Here is an 18849-nt window from a genome sequence, read left to right as displayed (position 1 = left end):
TGTTGCAGAAGTCAAACTCCGAAGAAATTCATTTCAGCCTCTCAACTTCTTCTTTACAGAGAAAACTACTTCCATCTTAGAGAACTGCAAAAGTGGCAGTTGACATTTTGGGTTTGTTAGAAATGATTGTTAAAACATGCATCAAATGCTTCCAGCTTTTGTATAACTGAAGTATAACAAATACAATATTTATATTTTAGAAAGAAGAAATAAGTGGATTCAGGTAACTGCTGACCTGTTAATCTGCCTCAATAGACTGCAAAATAAATAGTGTTTTGAATAAGTAAATATTTAAGAAATAGATGTAAATGTTCATTAAACATGGCATGTGCTTACTGAAAGGAGATTGATCTCCCAAACTACCTCACTTAAAAACTGATTTTTCTAGCTGTGACTAATCTGCGACTAATCAAACCATAACTTATTAAAGTATTTGTTTCAGAACTCGATGATAAATTAATTCAATCGAGAAAAAATATAAGGGGGGTGGGTGGGTGGGTGTCAACGCAAAAGGTTGTCCTAACATTCGTAAGGAGTTTATAGAGGAATCAAAATGAACAGTGATGTGAAGAGAAATACTGGGCTGTAGGAATTACTTAAGTATGCTTTAGGGATGCATTTTATTTATTCATGATCATGGGATGAAAATGATATTGTAATAAACTGGGAATCATAGGATGCTCAAAATATTGCTTGTGGCCAAGGAGTAATATTTTTTGTGTCCTTTTATACATATTTGCATCGAGAATTTTGTTCATATGATTGAAACCTTAGCAGTCTGATGCAAGAATTATTATTAGTCTAAATGTAATTACTACAGAAGGAGAAAGAATATGTCTATCAAATATAATAATAGCAGTTAAAATAGTTACACATACATACATACACTATGATTCAATTGCTTTTCCTGATATTATCCTAACCCTTCCCCAGCTTCTTTGAGCCCTGAGGTCAGTGTTTTCATTATAGTGTTGGTGATGCTATGGTGACCTTTCAGCATCTAGAGTCCTTTCCCAGGAGGAATGTGATGTCCATGTTGATGGTTCCTTTCTCCTTACTTTGGGATCATCTTAGGGTTGGTTTTAAATGTTTGATGACCTGCTTTTGTACCTTTCTGTTTCTCCATTGGTCTGTGGCTCCGTGTTATAGCCAAGCTTACTATATATGTGTTGTCTTTTGCGTATATTAGAAACTATTTCTTTGTTCTCTTTCTTACTCCTATTTCTCTTCAGCTACAGGTCTTCATTTCTTTATCTGACCATTGGTGAGATTTCTTTTATAGCTTTGAGGTCTGCATTGTCAAGTCCATGCCTGTTCTTGTACCTATATTTCTTTACAGCCTATATTTCTTTACAGTACATTATTGTAATAGAGTCATAAAACCTGAGCAGCTCCACGCAAAGATAAACAAAAGTAAATCAAATTAGCCATAGCCAGTTGGTCAATTAGAAAAATTGCTGCTGCAGCTAAACCAAATGTGACAAAGCTATGGATAGATTAAAGAAAGCTTGGACAGAGCAAACCATGACAAGCCTCAGTCTCAAGGCCTTGCAAACTCATTACAAAGCCTCTGGCCTGTATTAAGGAACAGCAATACATATAGCATTACAATACTTGCAGGGTAACAGCATTGTCAGCACAGATGGTGTTTGGTATATTTTATTGGAAGGAACTGGAGGATATGGATGGGTTAAATCACGTGACAAGACTTGGAGTGGGAGATTACACTCATATGGACTAATAATAAGACACTTGTTTCTATAAGCTGGGGCCTTGCCAGTTGCTCTGGGAAGAACAGACGAAGGGAAGAGATTTTGAGTAATAGATATTAACAGGAAAAAAGCCACCTGCAAAAGGCATATGTGATCCTAGGATATGCTGCATATGCTAACTTCAGTAGGGATAGGAAAAATAAAGGCTGCTGCTCACCAATGGATCCTCATCCAAAATTGTCTATTTTGTTCTGGATGCTAGTGTTCAGGAAAAGACTTATTCTGATTGGAGCAGGTGAGAAATGGAGAAACCGTGTGTGAGTTTGCTCCAGAGACTACAACTTGCATTAACTGAAGTCCAAAGGTCTACGGAATGCAGTGTGAAAACATCAGGGACATCAGGGTTGCCTTGGGCTGCTAACTTAGGTATGGAGAACACAAGCTGCATTTGCAGGGTTCTGTGCTGGAGAGAGTAATTTTTATTTTTTTTCTTGGGTTGTTGGTGACTGCATGAAAGTGTCTGTAGTGTTTCTACAAGTGAATGTGTCTGCCTGCCACTGTGCTACCCTATGTGGATACCAATTTGGATCTCCGTTAGAGTTGGGGATGTGTGTCCATGGGATAGATATTTCTTAGAAGAGTTGGTGCACCTAGTCATGTGAACTATAGTTATCACAGGAAACGAATGATTTAATGAATCAGGTTCACGAAAGATGTGTGTAATTGTAAAATCAGGTCAGGAGGCCATGAGGGGTTTGTAGTGGAGGCTCAAGCTCTTTAAACTCTACCCGTAGTGTGACTTCTGCCTGACTCTCTCAGGTTCTCAGTGTAGATGGATGGTGGATGAACTCATCCACCTCTTCTCTCCCTGCACCCCCCCTCCCCCCCCCCCCCCCCCCCCCCCATTTATTTTTTGGTCTCCCAAGCAGAGATTGATTGGGAAATCAGCTGTAAGATTGAAGTAATTCCTATGCCTCAGAGTTGTTTGAAGAAGCTATTTGCTACAGTGCATCTCAGCTGGGCTTCAGTTCTCACCTCGTTACACACTTCATTCTTTCCTAATGCTTTCTGTTTCAGTGTTTAACTCTCATTAACCATTTCTGTCTTCTGTAGTTCTGTTTTGGTGCTCCTTTCATGGTTTTAGCACTGTCTTTTCTTATTAAATCTCTCTCTCTCTCTCTCTCTCTCTGATCTTGGTCTAACTCATCATTTAAACTGTTCTAAGCTTTTTGTTCTCTACCTTTTCTCTTTGCTGTTTCTTGCAGTTCATCCCACCACAAAATTCTTCTTTCTTTCTTTTTTTTTTCTCTCTTCCTGTTGGTTGTAAATATCACCTGATCTTGTTACCATTGGCGTAGATGAAAGTCTCATTACAAAAATCAAAATGTCAAAGAGTCCATTTGCTACTAATATCTTTGACAGTTCTTTAAATCAAAGGTTGAACTAGAAATGTTATCCATATTTGTAATTTCATGGGAGCACCTGCCCTTGCTGTTCTATTATGTACAAAACAATGATGTAAATTTCTGTTGTCTCACCTGTTTTGTTGGATTTGATGTGTTTGTGTGGTGTAAGATGAGGCTTCATTCTGTGCAATATGGTTTTCCTCTTGCTTATAATTAATAGCAAAGGCAGTTAAGAAGCAGCCTGGCTCCCTCTGCCAGAGAGATACACATGTCTGCAGGTCTAGTGTTTCCTTAGACAACTTGGCAAGGATTTTGGCTGCAGGGAGTCTTTGGCAAATATGCTACATCAGGGCTCCATGAGGTTTTGTTTATAGGGCTTCTGGAGCATTTCAGACTCTACAACCCAGGTATTTTTCCTGGCAATTTTGTGGAAAATAATATCAATGAGATTTGAATTTGAGTCTCTTTCAACTCAATGTAAGTCAGCTTCCCTAGAGATAGATATTCACAGCTCCCAGTGACTCTGGCAGCCTGTGGGGTTGTGCATTACTGCATCCCAGGTCCTCGGGGTGAGCAGCAATGATGCAGAAAGAAACTCTCAGCACAGTTCATGTATTTCTTTGCATTTGGTGGCACCCTGAGCTGCAAAGCCCCTAGTGCTGCCTTGCTTCATCATGTGACAGTGCCTTGAGATTACAGAACTATTTGTCTCTTTTTCCCTTTTTGTTTTCACACAAGCTGTTAATATTTCTTTAATTAAGGAGTTAGTTGTTTGGAAGAGAGGAAGTGAGAAGTTAAATTGTAGTGAAAATGGGATGTGAGGTGAGGTGCAGTGCTACTGGTGGTGACGTTTCTCCAAGGAATAGGGGCTAAAGGGGGAAAGGTCAAGCCTTAACTGTATTGTAACTATGTTTAATTATGGAGATCCAGTTTGTGTAATGAGTTGAATAAAAAGGCAGATTTGTTATTTTCTTATTTATTGCATATTGTATTTGTGTATTTATTTATTAATTTCATTTTATTTAAAACAGAAGAGGCTCTAGTTGGAAGCATACAGTGAAAGAAAACAAAGCAAACAAACAAACCTTACAAAGGATTCATGTGTGCCTCAGCTTCAGGCTCTGTTTGAGATCTCTGGGAACACTGTTTGTCCTTTTTTCGGTAAACCAAACTGGGGTTAATGACAGCTGCTTTAGGCACTTGAATGCCAGGTATCTTGTAGCTTGCACATGAACTATACTGAAACAAAACTATTAAATTTTGTCATCTGGCTTCTAACATCTCTCTATCAATCTAAAGATAGATACTTAAAAGTCCCTGTGTTGCAGATTCCTCTCCTGTTTTCCATGTCAATTACAATTATGTTGCTTTTGAACAAGATGGTTGCCAGCAGGGAATAGTGAGAAGTGCCAAATTAAATTTCAGATACATTTTGCTCTTTGTTTGTGGTGAGAATTATTTCTCTCCTCTCAGTGAAATGATCTCAGATATCCTCTAAACTCTGTGGTATCAGTTTAGTGGAGTGTTCAAGGCTATCTTAGTGGCTAGCACTGGTGATGCCTCCTTCTAGGTCCTGGCATAGATCTGTTTTGGAAAAAAATAAAATAAAATAAAAAATAAAAAGGTTGGGGAGACCTTTCATCCAAGCAACCATTAGACCACTGTCTTGGTACCCTGCTACCTACTAGAGAGACACTTCTGGGAAATGGGGGAGGATTCTCAGTTTTCACATAAGTACTTGTTATAGCCCTACTTTCAGGTGAATGATGCCACAATGTGACAATGCAAACTACAGCCAAGTGAGAAAGGAATGTGTGTAAACCATTTCACAGAGTGGTTGAGGTTGGAAAGTATCTCTAGAGATTATCTTGTCTAAACCCTTGTTCAAACAGTTATCTAGAGCATGTTACACAGGATCACATCCAGGCAGGTTTTGAATATCTCCAAAGAAGGAGATTCCATAACCTCTCTGGGCAGCCTGTTCCACTGATCTGTCACCCAAATCATAAAGTTCTTCCTCATATGGTGATGAAACCTTGTGTGATTCAATTTATACCTATTACTCCTTGTCCTACCAGTGGCCACCACTGAGAAATGTTTCGCCCCATCCTCTTTACATTGTCCTCTCAGGTATTTGTAGAGTTTGATAAGATCCCCCTCTCAATCTCCTCCTCTCTAGGCTAAACAGGCCCAAGTTGTTTAGTCTTTCCTTGTAACACAGATGCTCCAGTCTTATAATCATCTTTGTGGCTCTACACTGAACCCTCTCTGGAAATTCTATATCCCTCTTGTACTGGGGAGCCCAGAACTGGACACAGTATTTCAGGTGTGACCTCACCAGAGTTGAATAGAGGGGAAGGATCCCCTCTCAAACTGCTGTCCACACTCCTGATACAGGCTAAAATCCAGATCTGACACATTTAAGTCAGACAGCTTTGAGTAACTTTTGGTGATTGGCTAATAACTGATCCTTCACCTCCAAGCAAAGGATTTTAAATCTTTTTTTTGTTTCTTTTTTTTTTTTTTCCCCCTGTATTTAAATATTTGTTTCCCAAATACAGTTTTGGGGTTCATTAGAATGCTGTGGATAGCCTCTGTGTGCACAAGTCCTATCTCTGTGCCCATTTTGCATTTTAGTCAATTAGCTTAACTGCTATTAAGAAGAGACACTAATTGGTGGGGGAGGAGAAGACAGATAGCAACATGCCAATAACAATTAAGGTAATGCATCACATATAACCTATGCAAGTCTTTTTCTTAAAAAAAAAAATTCTTTTCAGATGTTGAGTAAGCCTAATAAGAACCTTGCAAAGTAAACTTGTAACGTAGACTATGTAACATTCCCTACTTTGTATGAATGGATAAAGTAGAGCACAAACTATATGCTGTGTGTAGTTTTACACAATAAATCACAGCCAGAGATCAGGAAAGATGAGAGAAGTTCCAGGCCCATCAAGAGACTGTGATGCTTTCTAGCAGAGAACAATAATTATTGACTTTTCTGGGCAAAACTCATCCACAGTGCTGTAGATCAGGGATTTGGTACAAGGGATGGAAAATAAATGTTAAGAATCTTTGTATTCTCTTTGAAAGGAAAGTAATTGTTAATTTTGTCAATGGCTAATTGTGTTTGACTTGCTTGTGTCTTCAGGCCCTGAAGCAGAGCTTCCACCAAGAGCTTCCCCCAGTTTAGATGGGGTCCCACTTTTTGCAATCTAACCAAACCTCTTTTTACTCTGTCTTCTTGTTCCCCAGAATGCCACAGCAACAACAGCAACGTCGGCTGTTCACAGCTGCCCTCCTGGCACTTGTTTTCATTCTGGCAGCAGTGAGTACCACTGAGGCTGGCAAGAAAGAGAAGCCAGGTAAGGTCCAGTTAACTCAGGGTTAATCCCTGAGCTACACTGGATGTGTGGAAGAACGTCATATGTTTTTTGTTTTGTTGTGAAATTCAAAGCATTCATTAACCTTTTAATATGCAGGATAGGGATTTGTAGCTTTGACATGTTATTCTATATTAAATAGGAAAACTGAAATTAATTTCCTTGAAAGCTAGCAGCTTGAGAGCCCCAGTGACAGGAGTCCTCAGTTCATCAGAGACTGGGTATTGCAAAGCAGCTTTCCTTAAAATTTGCTCTGGGAATGGGTTCCTGCTTGACTTAAGGAGAGCCACATGTGTGATGAAAGAGCAGTTATCATGTTACTTGTTCAGTGTGGTATAAGTAAATACTACACCAATGCTGCATGATATGGAAATCTTTCAGCAAAGGTTTGAACTAACTCAGTGCTGCAGATAGACAGCCAGATATCCAGCAGTAAGTGCTCTCTGTTAGTGATGAACTCAGACCTCGTCGCAAGAGACAGGCCTAGAGTGGAAAACTCACATCCGTCAAACCCAGTTTTGATGGTTTTTAAGGATCACATCTTAATGGCATTTTTCTTGAGGTCTTATTATTTACAGGCTGCTAACATACTGGTTAATAATGATTTGTGAGCATTCCCATTAAAAATGAGTGTTTCTAACCACTGTGGCTGTAAGGAAGCATGAAAAAATATGCGATAACTAAAAGGCAAATCCACTCCATATAAAGTTATCTACAATTACTTGTGTTATTTGGGGGACTAATTTATTATTTTTGTGAACATTTCAATTTCATAACATTGCTGCCTTTTCTCATCAGAGTTGAGTGTAAGGATTTAAATGAAATCTTGCTTCTTACTTTTGTCCCTGAGTAACAAAACCACTATAGGTTATCAGCGTTTCAAGCTGTACTGATAAGATTCTGACCATTTACATGCAGGAAGATCAATAACCATAAGTAACTTGCATTAACGTGCCATGAACCCTGTGCCCTTCTCCATGTAGTTTGTTCTTTGCCATTAGAGACATATTGTAACATGGTGTTCACCAAGTGAAAAGCCTGTAACCCACTGCTATTCCCTAGAGGTGCTCAAATCCCAATACACATAAATTCCTTATCTGTGCAGTGTGGAGTGCTTCAGATGAAACTGAAAATATTGACATCAGTTATGGGAAACAGAGAGTCCCTTTCTGAGTGCTCTCTCCTTGTTTTGGTCAGTGGTCCCTGAGGGGGGGTCTAGATGACTCCCCATTCTGAAGGTGAGAATCTTCTCTGACTGTTAGATGTAGTAGTGGGACTGAATTTGAACAATTCACCTTGCTTTGGAATCCAAGCCTAAGAGGCTGACCTGGCTCTGCACAACTGTGAAAAGGATGGCAGATCTTTTGCTGGTGAAGCAGTTTTACAAACCATTTCCTTAGTCACCCTTTCAGGTGCTGTGACTGTTTAACATGTTTAGTAAAGGGAAGCTGCTCTGTCAGCTGTGGGTTATGACCACTTCTCTTGATTGGGTTTGCTTCCTTGTCTTTGTTCAGAGAAAAAGGCGAAGAAGTCTGACTGTGGGGAATGGCAGTGGAGTGTCTGTGTGCCCACCAATGGGGACTGTGGCCTGGGAACACGCGAGGGCACCCGCACTGGGGCAGAGTGCAAGCAAACCACCAAGACTCAGAAGTGTAAAATTCCCTGCAACTGGAAGAAGCAATTTGGAGGTAAGCATTGCAGTCTCAAGAGGCTGGATTTTTATTTTTATTTTTATTTTTTTTCTTAAATGTCTTGAAGGAAGCCTGTATTTTCTGCTTAGCACTGTAAATGTCTGTGAAGGTGGTACCTCCACATTTCAAGTCCATTGCAACTAGAGCAGTTAAAGCATCAGAAGGCATCTTCCCCAGAGCAAAGCAGCTCCTCCAGCAGAGTCCATATAATCTACTTATTTTAAAATCAGTATTCCAGCAGCATGCTTAAATCTATTTTTCTGTTGTGTACAACCCTATTTAAGGCAGCAATGTAAGCATCATCTGTTCTCTCACAGCTGTGAATCTCTGCTGTGGTTACCACAGACTTTACGTGACCTTGTGATATGTGATTTGCAGCATGGAGCATGGGTGGCTATCACTGTGTGTGTGCATTGAGAGTAGTGAATGGAGACCAGGGTATTTCAACCATATTATTCAGTTCATAAGGTTCCTTTATAACAGTTCAGAAATATGTGTTAGACAAGATGTCTGTCCAGGACTTCGATTACTCTTGCAAATTTGACTTTTTTTTTTTTTTCTTCCAGTAAACAGCTTGTATGACTTTGACATCAGTGTGACCTTACCAAAGCAATCAGTGCAGCAGTTTCAGACTTGACAAGTTCATAGTTACACATACATTCTTGAAACTGTTCACGCTTTGTCTGCTAACCTTTGGCATTGTAGAAATGGAGGAACAATCATATAGAATGCGAACAATATTTCCCGTTGTTGTTTTTTTTTTTCCTTTTTTTTTTCTTTCCTTTATTGTGTATCTCCCTATTTGATTGCATTTTCTTTTTATCTATATTATGAACTGACAATAATGCAGTATCCATGCAAAAGCAAGATTCCATCCTAAAGCATTTCTGTGCCAGGGGAGACAGCAATTGTTACTGCAAATCATCTTTAGTTTTTTTTCTGGGATTCCTTTCACCAGTTGCATGATCATTTTTTCTACAAGCACTGTCTGTTTGTGATTTACTATTGGATTCTTAACATTTTTACTTTCATCCTGTCATTCTGTTTTAAAAATTGCCATTTACTTACTCATTGCAGCGGAGTGTAAATACCAGTTCCAGGCCTGGGGAGAATGTGACTTGAATACTGCCCTGAAGACTCGAACTGGAAACCTAAAGAGAGCTCTTCATAATGCTGATTGCCAGAAGACTGTTACAATCTCAAAGCCCTGTGGGAAGCTTACCAAACCGAAACCTCAAGGTAAATTCCATTTACAGAAAGTTGTACACTAGTTCACTCAGATCAATGATGTCCCACATGCTTCAGCAGGAACTCAGTGCTATAAGAGATTGTACTGTAATGACCTTTCCTCATTCTGCATTGCTCCTGTCTGCCAGCTATCGGGTAGGCAATATTACTGGGTTGTATAGTCAAGGCAGACTAACAGATGAGGTGAGATGAAGATTAGGGTCCCAGTTTCAACCTTACACTATATATGTTGCCATTAGTTTGCTGATGCAGGCCTTCAGAGTTCAGACACTTTTCATAACTTGCACGTTGACGGGAACACCACAGTAATAGCATGCAAAAACATCTCTTGGTGAGATAAACACACCTTTCATATTGGCATTTGGTATTGAGTAATTGAGAAAAGGGACTGTTTTCCTTCTGAACACATAGTGTTGAAGGGATGGTTTGCTCACTGCATGCTGAGGAGAGGGTATGCAGAAATCCTGCACATTGTGGGTAGTATATTCTTTATTAAAAGACAGCAGGGAGGAGAGTATGGAATGTAAATGTCTTTTATAATTGGAAGTGACAGTGTAATTCCAGGTATACAGAAAGGCATTTGCCCTGCATTTTGATTCCTGGTGTCCTAAATTAGACAAACTTGTGGTTTAGTTATTTATTTTTCTTTCTAAGCATTGAGGCCTTTTAATATACTCTTTTGTTGGAATAATTGTTGTTATTTATGTAGGATGACTTATAGTGGGAGCTAAAGCTGTGAGATCTTGTTTGAGCTACCAAAGTAATGTGTTTTTAAGTGGATGATGCAAGCTATGCTACCCTGGCATTTATTATGCTGAAAATCAGCTAGGTTAAACATAGACTTTGGGTATTTGGATAATAATATATTTATAAAAATAAATGTGATTAGGAGTGACAGGTAGAACTTGGATAAGCAGTTTTCAAACTGTGGATGGCAGTGCACTAATGATCTGTAGGGTACCTGCAAGTGACCTGTTCTTCTTGTGCAACCCAAGAGGTGTCTGATTAGGTGACAGATGCTTTCTGTATGTGTGCGTGAATCCATGTACTTTGCAGTCAGTGCATCTGTAACTGGCCTTCCTTGCACACTTTCCATTGAGTTATCAGGTAAGTGCTGAGTCTAGAACCTGTGCAGATAATACAGACTGTGAAGCAGAAATTATACAACTACATTTTCAGAGACCAGCTGACTTGGTTGAGTTGACAGCAATAAACATCTTCCTTTGGGGACAGAAGTGACTGAGTGGGAATAAAAGCAGCAAGGGGGCTTTGAGCTGTGTGATTTTATTGTTCATTAGTTTGGAAGGAAAGACATTTTTTTTAAAGCAAGTTTTCATGCTTAAGTGGCACTTGGAATTTTATTGAATGAAGCTTCCTGTTGAGCTGCCAGAGGAGCTCAACCACTAGAGCCACTTGAAGCCTTCTGCCTTGTCCTACCCCTGTGGAGTCAGTGGGCTCTATCGATGGCTGTTGGAAGAAAAGGGAGACAAAGCAGAGCTTTGGTGCTGCATTCTTTTGTGAGAATGGTGCTGTTGGGTGGTACAGGGTCATTTCAAGTTACGGTTTTAAATGCATGTCCTAGCAGAGCTTGTGTAATTTCTGGACTGGGATTCCTTTTAACTTATTCCAGATTTTAGTGAGTTTGTACTGATCCTGAAAGTTGGATCGTGACTGGCTGCAGCAAGATAATTATGTGGTGCAAGTTAATTAACAAACCTGAATTCATTTGATTTGAAGGATTGCAAATAGAGAAATAAGTACAAATGTAGGTTTGCAGTCATAATAAACATGGGCAGAAATTCTGCTCTTCTGTTTTGTCCTGGAAATCTTACAGCATCTTCCTGTGTGCCACCTGCTTATTCATCTGCTGTTCACATCAGTAGGAGCACCAAGCATGGAAGTCAACACTTGCAGTTTGCCTGGGCCTTGAGCTAAAGATAAGAAATCACTATTGCAGATATGTGAATAACTGCATAGGAACTATGCTGGAAAGTGTGTTGACTGCAGTAGGAGGAACTAGAATAAGAAGTTAGGTCAAACAGAAGAATACTGCGTGAAATGTTGTGCCCTACTGAACTTTATTTTTGAGTTAAAAATTGGAGTGCTGACATGTAGAGTATGTCAGTTTTCTTCCCGAGGAGAAGGAAATTACAGACTGGACATAAGTCCCTACCCACATCTAGGTAAAGGAAAATTCAATCTATAGTTAGAATAGACCATATTTAATTCTTTGGAACCAAGAAGTAAGATCTAGATTATTGTTTGAGCACTTGAAATGAACTACAGATACATATTAGGCTCCTTTTTCTCCCATAGCTTCACATCAGTGGCTCGAGAAAAAGAGAAAAAACAAAAAACAAACATATAATACATTATTTGGAAGCAACAGTCTGTTTCCTGAGATGTAATGTTGTGTAAGGTCTGTATATATATGCAGCTAGATCTGTAAAGGCTGCTCAACCGCTGTCAGTTCCCACTGTGATTGCCTGGAGTAGAAAGGCAGTGGCTCTCTAGCATTGGTGAGTGCTGGCAGCAGAATAGTAAGTGAGGGTCCTATTGATTAAAGGAATCTGTTCTACTGCTAAACTGTTACATTTCAGACTGGTGTAAGCTTCAAGAACTGCATCACTGAGTACATCTCTGACAGCAGTAGCTTGGAAGTGTGAAAACTGGATGTGAACCAACTAAGAATATTTCACAGAAAAGTAGCACTATATTCAGAAAAAGGGTTTTAATAATTTTACTGATTAGCCCTCTTTCCCATGCCCTGATTTTTTCCTTTTATTAGATCATTTTTGTAGCCTCTTCATTGCATCACTTTTCATTTTAATTTGTTAATATAAATAGGGTCAGTAAAAGTCCCCATTTAGCTTCTCCAATCAATTGTGGCTCTTGTTACTTTCTGTCACTTGCCTGTTTTTAAAGGCAGCGCCTCCGACTTAAGTATTTTATTGTAGAACAATTTGCCCGTGCTAAGAATATTTTCTACTGGACTTGCCCAAATTCCTTTTATTATTACTAAATTATATTTGAGATTAAATGGCTGGACTGTACAAAGTGTTCCAAGCATGTTCTCTACAGATTTGTATTGAAAAGGAAAACACCATTGTAATACTCCTTTTTGTTGTTCATCATTGTGCTCAGTAAGTAAATTAATGTTTTCCTTCTGATCACAGCTTGCATGTGGAGCAGCTATCTTTATCTGAGACCTCACAATTTTCCCCAAATCTTATTTAAAAGAAATAAAATAAAAATACGATTAGTTAATAACTCAATGAATCTAAGTGGGTAAGTCAGATTTTTTTCGTCTAGACTTGCCCAATGCAGTATTGTGCCTCAGATTTCACCAGGCACATTTCCTTAGTTTGGTTGAAGTTCTTCCTTACCTTCGCTGCTCTTTGAGAATAATACGAATGATTTGATGTCACCTGTAACTGTTCTCCTGTTGCTTAACCACCTTCCAACCTCATGAACCTAGGAAACCTATGAATGAATCCCGTATCTCCTTCATCTCACTCAATTTGGAATATGAGTGCTGTTTCGTGGGCATTTGACCTGTGCTTAAGAGAAAGGAAAATTGCATCTACAGAAAAATCCTAAGGATTAGCATTTTGAAGATTTATTGATTTAAGTTTTTTTATTTGTTTTTTTTTTTTTTTTTTTTGAGGAACTTTGTTCTGCAGCAAAACTTCTGATAAACTAAGCCAGGAGATCATCATTAACCTTAGGAATTAATGACTGCCTGATAAACTGGTGATCTAAGAGTTTTTATGGATTTGTTTTATCATTAGTCATCATTCATGGAAAGGACTTAAAATCTTTACGAAGTACTCTCATTAGTTTGGAAACTAATGTTACTTCCTGGATAATTTTTCTTTAAACATTTGTATTTTTTCCTTATTAGTAGTTGCTCTGTATTGGTGTTTTCCTTCTGAACAGCTGACATTCTAAGTATGGATTGGTTAGTCTTGGAGCTTAGAGGTTGGAATAGGAGAATTATTTGAGAACCTTTGCTGTATGTAGGACTTAAGGGAGAAAGCAGACGATGAATCAGGACTCTGAATTTTATTTGTATTTTTGTTGAGCTCTTTTCTCCTTAGTTTTGCTGAAGTGTTCTCAGATTGGATGACAGTGGCTTGGTCTTGGGCTGCTGTGCTGAAATACAGTTATCACAGGATAAAAATTGGTGAATGTTCTTGAATGCTGTTTTTGACAGAGAGATTGCCAGTGATGTGACAGCAGTATCCCAGACACTAGGGTTTGTGTATTTAGTGCATAAATGAGGTCATGAGAAAATCCATCACAAAGGCTGGAAAAGATCAAAGGATAATTTTTATCACAGGATCCTCTTGGAGGCAGCCACCTCTCCTTTAGTACACACAATTGCATATTCTAATCACTGTCTGAAGTGCCGGGGATGTTCAAGGTCTCCCTAACCCATCTTGACAGATGTGAAAGAATCAGGCACTTCTGTTGAGCAGCTGCTCTTATGGCCAACTTCCACTGAAGAGCAGAAAATGCTTCCGACAAACTCCATCTGGCCTACTTCACAGCCACCCAAATGTGATTGATGATTGTTTGGGTTCCAGCCAGCCAGAAAGTAAAAGAATGGGGTATTGTCAGGATTCAGGAAACATTTTGCTTTTACTGCTGAGAGAGGAGAAATTTATTTTTATTGAGCTAGGTAGCCTGATAGGCTTTATTTCTTTTTTCACTATGTCTTTCTGTCACTCTCATTCTTCCTGTCTCTCTCTATAATTCTTGTACTTTTAGCTACTTACTCTTCTGATAAAGATGAAACTAAATAGGATAAGCAGTCTACCTGCTCTTTCAGCTGTGTACCCTTCATTTTTTTCCTTCAGCTACTTTTTTCTCTGATAACTTTCTCACTCAGATGTATTTAGTTCTCAGTATATCTCCCTTCACAACTCTTTATCAATTTACAGTGTATCTGATTTATGAGTTTCTTAATTCTGGCTCAGATCAGCCTTTGACACTTAGGAAAATAATTCCAACTACAGCTGACAAATATTAACACTACTTATGCCACAGTCTTTAATAATTGGGGTTGCACCCAAAGGTCACATTCTCCAGCACACTGTTTTTGAAAGGTTGCTCATGGGAAGGCAAGAGCTGCTGTGGATAGTATTGACTGTAATCTCTTTCCTGTAATGCAGATCAGGTGTGGCATCTGAGAGTCCAGCAAGGTGTCAGTGCAGTTTCCTGTCTTTGGCACAATGTGCATGTTCCTACATTAGGGGAAAGACAATGCACTTTGTGATTTTACTGATTTTCCATTGTTTGATGAGCTTTATTTAAGAGTTAATGCAATATAAATAATCTGTACTACATTGCTTCTTCTATCAAAGAAACTTTACAGACAGCAACTATGTTATCCTCCTATCACTCCCTGGAGCTGAGGAAGTGTTTCAAGAAAAGTAATAACTGAAAGTCAGAAAGACTAAATGATTTTCCAGGGTAGTACAGTATCACTGGCAGGTCCAGCTGCTCAGCTAGGAGCTGTTGACCCTTTGCTCCCTGCTCTCACTATTAGCTCTCACTGCTGTTCCCTTTGTCCCAGTCTGCAATTATCAGAATGTGACAATTCACTTCAAGGTGTCTGAACTATGGTCTTCAGCTAGGGTCTTTGATGTTGATGTTATAATCTCAGAGGGTTTATGACAGTGTTTGACATTACCTTGCCATGTGTCTTCTTAAGGGAGCTTGCTGTCAAAGTGTGGAGCTGGGCTTTTGTTAGTGAGTGGTTTTATCCCTGTCCCTACTTTGGTGCCAGAAGCAGAATGCAACATGTGGTTTCTGAGCACTGCAGGCGTGATTCCTACCTGCAGAAAGGACATCTTAATAACAGTGCTTTGCTGGGACAGACTGTCTGCACTTTGGCAGAATGACTTGGCTGCTGATGTGTTGCAAGGAGCTGACAATAACGTCTGAATTGATTGCTCACCTGATATGCAGATATTTGTTACTCAGACAAACTGAGTGCTGCTCTGACAAAAAGGAAGCACTCATGGCCTACCCCATTTTGCAAGGTGGATGGTTGGGCTGCTTCTTCTGTGTTGCCCTCCCTCAAACTTCCTCCCTGCAGCAATGAGATGCTTGCTTCTGAAGGGTAGCTGGAGGAGATGTGGGGGAGAAGAAATGACCTGTTAGGACTGTGACTTTGTTTTGTTTGAAAGATGCTTGTGTCTCCTGTTTTGGCATCCCTCTCTTCCTGTACCTCCTTCTGTAGGTTGCAGAACTCCCCATCTTTAATGTAACTCATTAGTCATGCAGGCACACAGCTAGCGTAATAATTAGTATTACAGGAGGCAGAACAATAGGCTGTGCTCAAACTAATTAGATATAAAAATGAGGGATTTTCTCGTATTAGGAAACAGCTGTTATAGTTAAACAAAACCCTGAAAGGCAAAAAGGGGAGTTTTTTTCTCTTTCCCTGAAGGATGAGGGATGCTTATTCAAGAATGGTCCCTGACACTGACCAGGAGCCTGCAGTGAAATACAGTGATCTGAGCTCTGCGGGGCAGACACTGGCAGTGGATGCCCAGTGGGAACAACATGGTTGGCTGTTATTATTGTTGCTATCATCAAGATTATTTGTATTGCATGAGTGCCCAGAGGCCCCAGTTGAAAAAGGGTGCCATTGTACTGAGCACTGCATAAATATTGTGAGTGGCAGTTTTGACATGAATAATTTATACCTTATGGAGCTGAGAAATGTGAAAACCAAGAGGAGAAACAGTGGTCCAGAGGGGTGAGACCGGGTACTAAATGCTTGGTTGTGTTTCCCACTGCTCCTTCATAGTCTTGAGGACATAGCTAGTTATTTCAAGATGAAGTAAAACTCAGTGGGAACTTTAATGTCTGAAACGTGTCTCTGAGACTTGGCTCCCTGCTGCAGTATTATCAGGAAATATGATTTTTCTCATTAATTTAAGTGAGAACAAGAATAAGCCATATATGAAAAATAAAACACAATGTTGGCTAGAGTGTGGACTGGCCTCAAGCTGCTAGTAAGCTGCCAGTACAACTCTAACCTAATAAAGTTTAGATGTCATTTAATGGAGTTTTTTCTGCTTCCATTTTCTTATGTTTCTTGGCGTCTTTCCACTGTAGTTTCCCTTGAGACTGCTTTTGTACCCTTGAAAAATTAGACTTTTTGGACAAACAATTTGAATTCTTCATCAGATGCACCATCAATCTGATTCACACAGCCCTGATTCCAGGAAGCAAGAAATGCTTGTAGGAGAGGGAGAAAGAGAAATATTTTTAAGTTCTTTTTTTTCAGTTTCTAGTTGTTCTGCAGCTTTAACAGGTGAGTTTGAAAAGAAAAAAGCTGGGAAACTTCATGGGAAAACTAGACCTCCATATTTTCTCACCCCCTAGTTTGTATTTCAAATGCTTTTTAATGTGCTGCTCCAGAAGATGGAAAAACTAGATGTGACAAATGTTCTTGTTTAACCCTTTTGTGCCTGCTGGAGTTTCTTTTAGTTCTTAATGCAGACCGTTTGGGGTGAAAGTTTAAACAGCCCACTATGTGCCAATTCTCTTACATGCTCATTGTCTCACTTTCCTGGCTTGCAACAGCATCCAGCCTCCTTGGCAGTGGTTGCTGCCCCTCAGCCGTGAAAATGCCTGAAGCTGTGGGACTTACTGTGATAAAAGATATGCCATCAGCAAATGTTTACACTCATTACTGTTCCCAGCAGTGAAACAGAGAGAAAGCTCTGTTCCTTCCTTTCTGTCCTTTCCTTTTCTACTTCTTCACTTCCTTTCCTTTCAAGCTTTATTTTTTTCCTTCTTTCTTTCTTTCTCCCTCCATCTCGTTTTCCACATCACCTTCTCTGTAACTGTTCTTCTATCTGTACTTAGTGCAAAAGTTTTGCAGGCAGCTCTTCATTGTGGAGCACTGACCAAAGCAAAGTCTGTGTCCCATGCCCTGAGGGAAGATGGAGAAGATGCCCAGGCTGGGAAGATCCAGAAAGCACAACTAAGAAATGTACACATCTGGTTTTCAATAAAGAGCTAAATAAAATTAGGTTTCTATTCACAGTTAACCACAAATAATTGTCTGCTAAACAACTATTTAGTGATCTATGTTTGACATAGAAACTGCCTCAATGTAGCATTTTGCTTCTCTGTGGATGTAGGTAAATGCCAAACTTTAAAGGGATTATTATTACTTTGTTTTAAGCAGTATCCTGTAGACAAGTGAATGTAGACAGTAAGCTCTGAATGTGTCAGTCTACTCCTGCACCTGCCTTACTGGCATTAAGATGGATCTTGTGTACAGCGGGGACAGATAGCTGAAGAGCCAGCTGAGATGGAGTCCTTCTTGTGCTGAGCGCAGCACATGACAAAGAGCAGTAAGAATGTCCATTCCTTGAAGAATAATCAGTGCAAACATGCCAGATACAGATGAAAAGAAGAAGAAAACAGAAGAGCAAAGTTAGCTTCTTCTGGAAAACACTTTCCAGTTAACCAGACCGTTTCAGCAGTTTCCAAGTGCAAAACAGACATTGTGTGAAAGGTTTAACTTACTTACTCTTAAGGTTCTAATATCTTCAACAAATATAAACCACGATAAAATAAAATGAGAAGAACTTTCCTAATTCTTGTCACTGGACAAATAGGACATCTAGCAAAAACAGAAGGTGCATAAATCTCTGTTGTCTTTTGTGTGTCTGTGTGTAGGCAGTGTTGATTTTTTTTTTTTCCACAAATTTCAACAAATTACATCTTTAGAAAAAAAATATCCTGTAATACCTGACTAGTTTGAAGTTAGAATTCTAAACCTAACGACGTTTAAGTCTTACCTTCAGATGACAGGTTCAAATGATGGCTTCTGCCTCAGAGAATTTTAGAGCTTCACGGACGGTTTTAGAATAAATTGGATTAATTTTTCCCTGCATTTATTTCTTCCTGCCATACCAATAAGAAAGAAATTAGAGAACCTTTTCCACAAGTGGCTCCTTTGTCCATTTATTTGTCAGATACATTAGGGTTTGTTACAGGCATAAATCTAGCTGTTTCCCCATTGATAACATACACAGCAGAACACTTCCCTAGCATATGTTCATCCTTTAGGTTGAATTGGGTGAATGCAGTGTTCAGCTGGGAACAAATTCAAGGCTATCCCAAACAGAAGTTTAGCAAAGTGAGACACAGAACAAAACCTGCTTGGATAAGAGTGACTGAAGGAGTAGAGAAATCGAGAAACACTTATGGACAACAAGAGACAGTGATTAAACACAGAGCTTACTTGTGGGGGATATAATCAATTCTAATACATTAATGAAGTAAAAACACATCAAGGTCATTGATTCATTGGAGAGTTCCCTTCTATGGCTTTGTAGCTAGTGGAATATTACTTTTGTTACCATCCAGTACA

General features: G+C 39.3%; 1 protein-coding gene across 1 annotated transcript in view; it reads left to right on the top strand.

Moving 5' to 3' along the window:
* The window catches only part of PTN (pleiotrophin), a gene marked incomplete at its 3' end in the record, with an annotated part of 49479 nt that overhangs the window by 24886 nt on the left and 5744 nt on the right, over positions 1-18849 (top strand). Inside the window, exons 2-4 of the mRNA XM_084305844.1 lie at positions 6374-6483; positions 8016-8189; positions 9270-9431. Coding sequence (XP_084161970.1) covers positions 6375-6483; positions 8016-8189; positions 9270-9431 — 445 coding nt within the window. The 5' untranslated portion in view covers position 6374. The remainder of the gene's footprint in view (positions 1-6373; positions 6484-8015; positions 8190-9269; positions 9432-18849) is intronic.

Source organism: Netta rufina (assembly GCF_964035555.1).
Source record: "Netta rufina genome assembly, chromosome: 1".
In the NCBI taxonomy this organism is placed as follows: Eukaryota; Metazoa; Chordata; class Aves; order Anseriformes; family Anatidae; genus Netta; species Netta rufina.
This window is presented reverse-complemented; position numbering and strand designations above follow the sequence as displayed.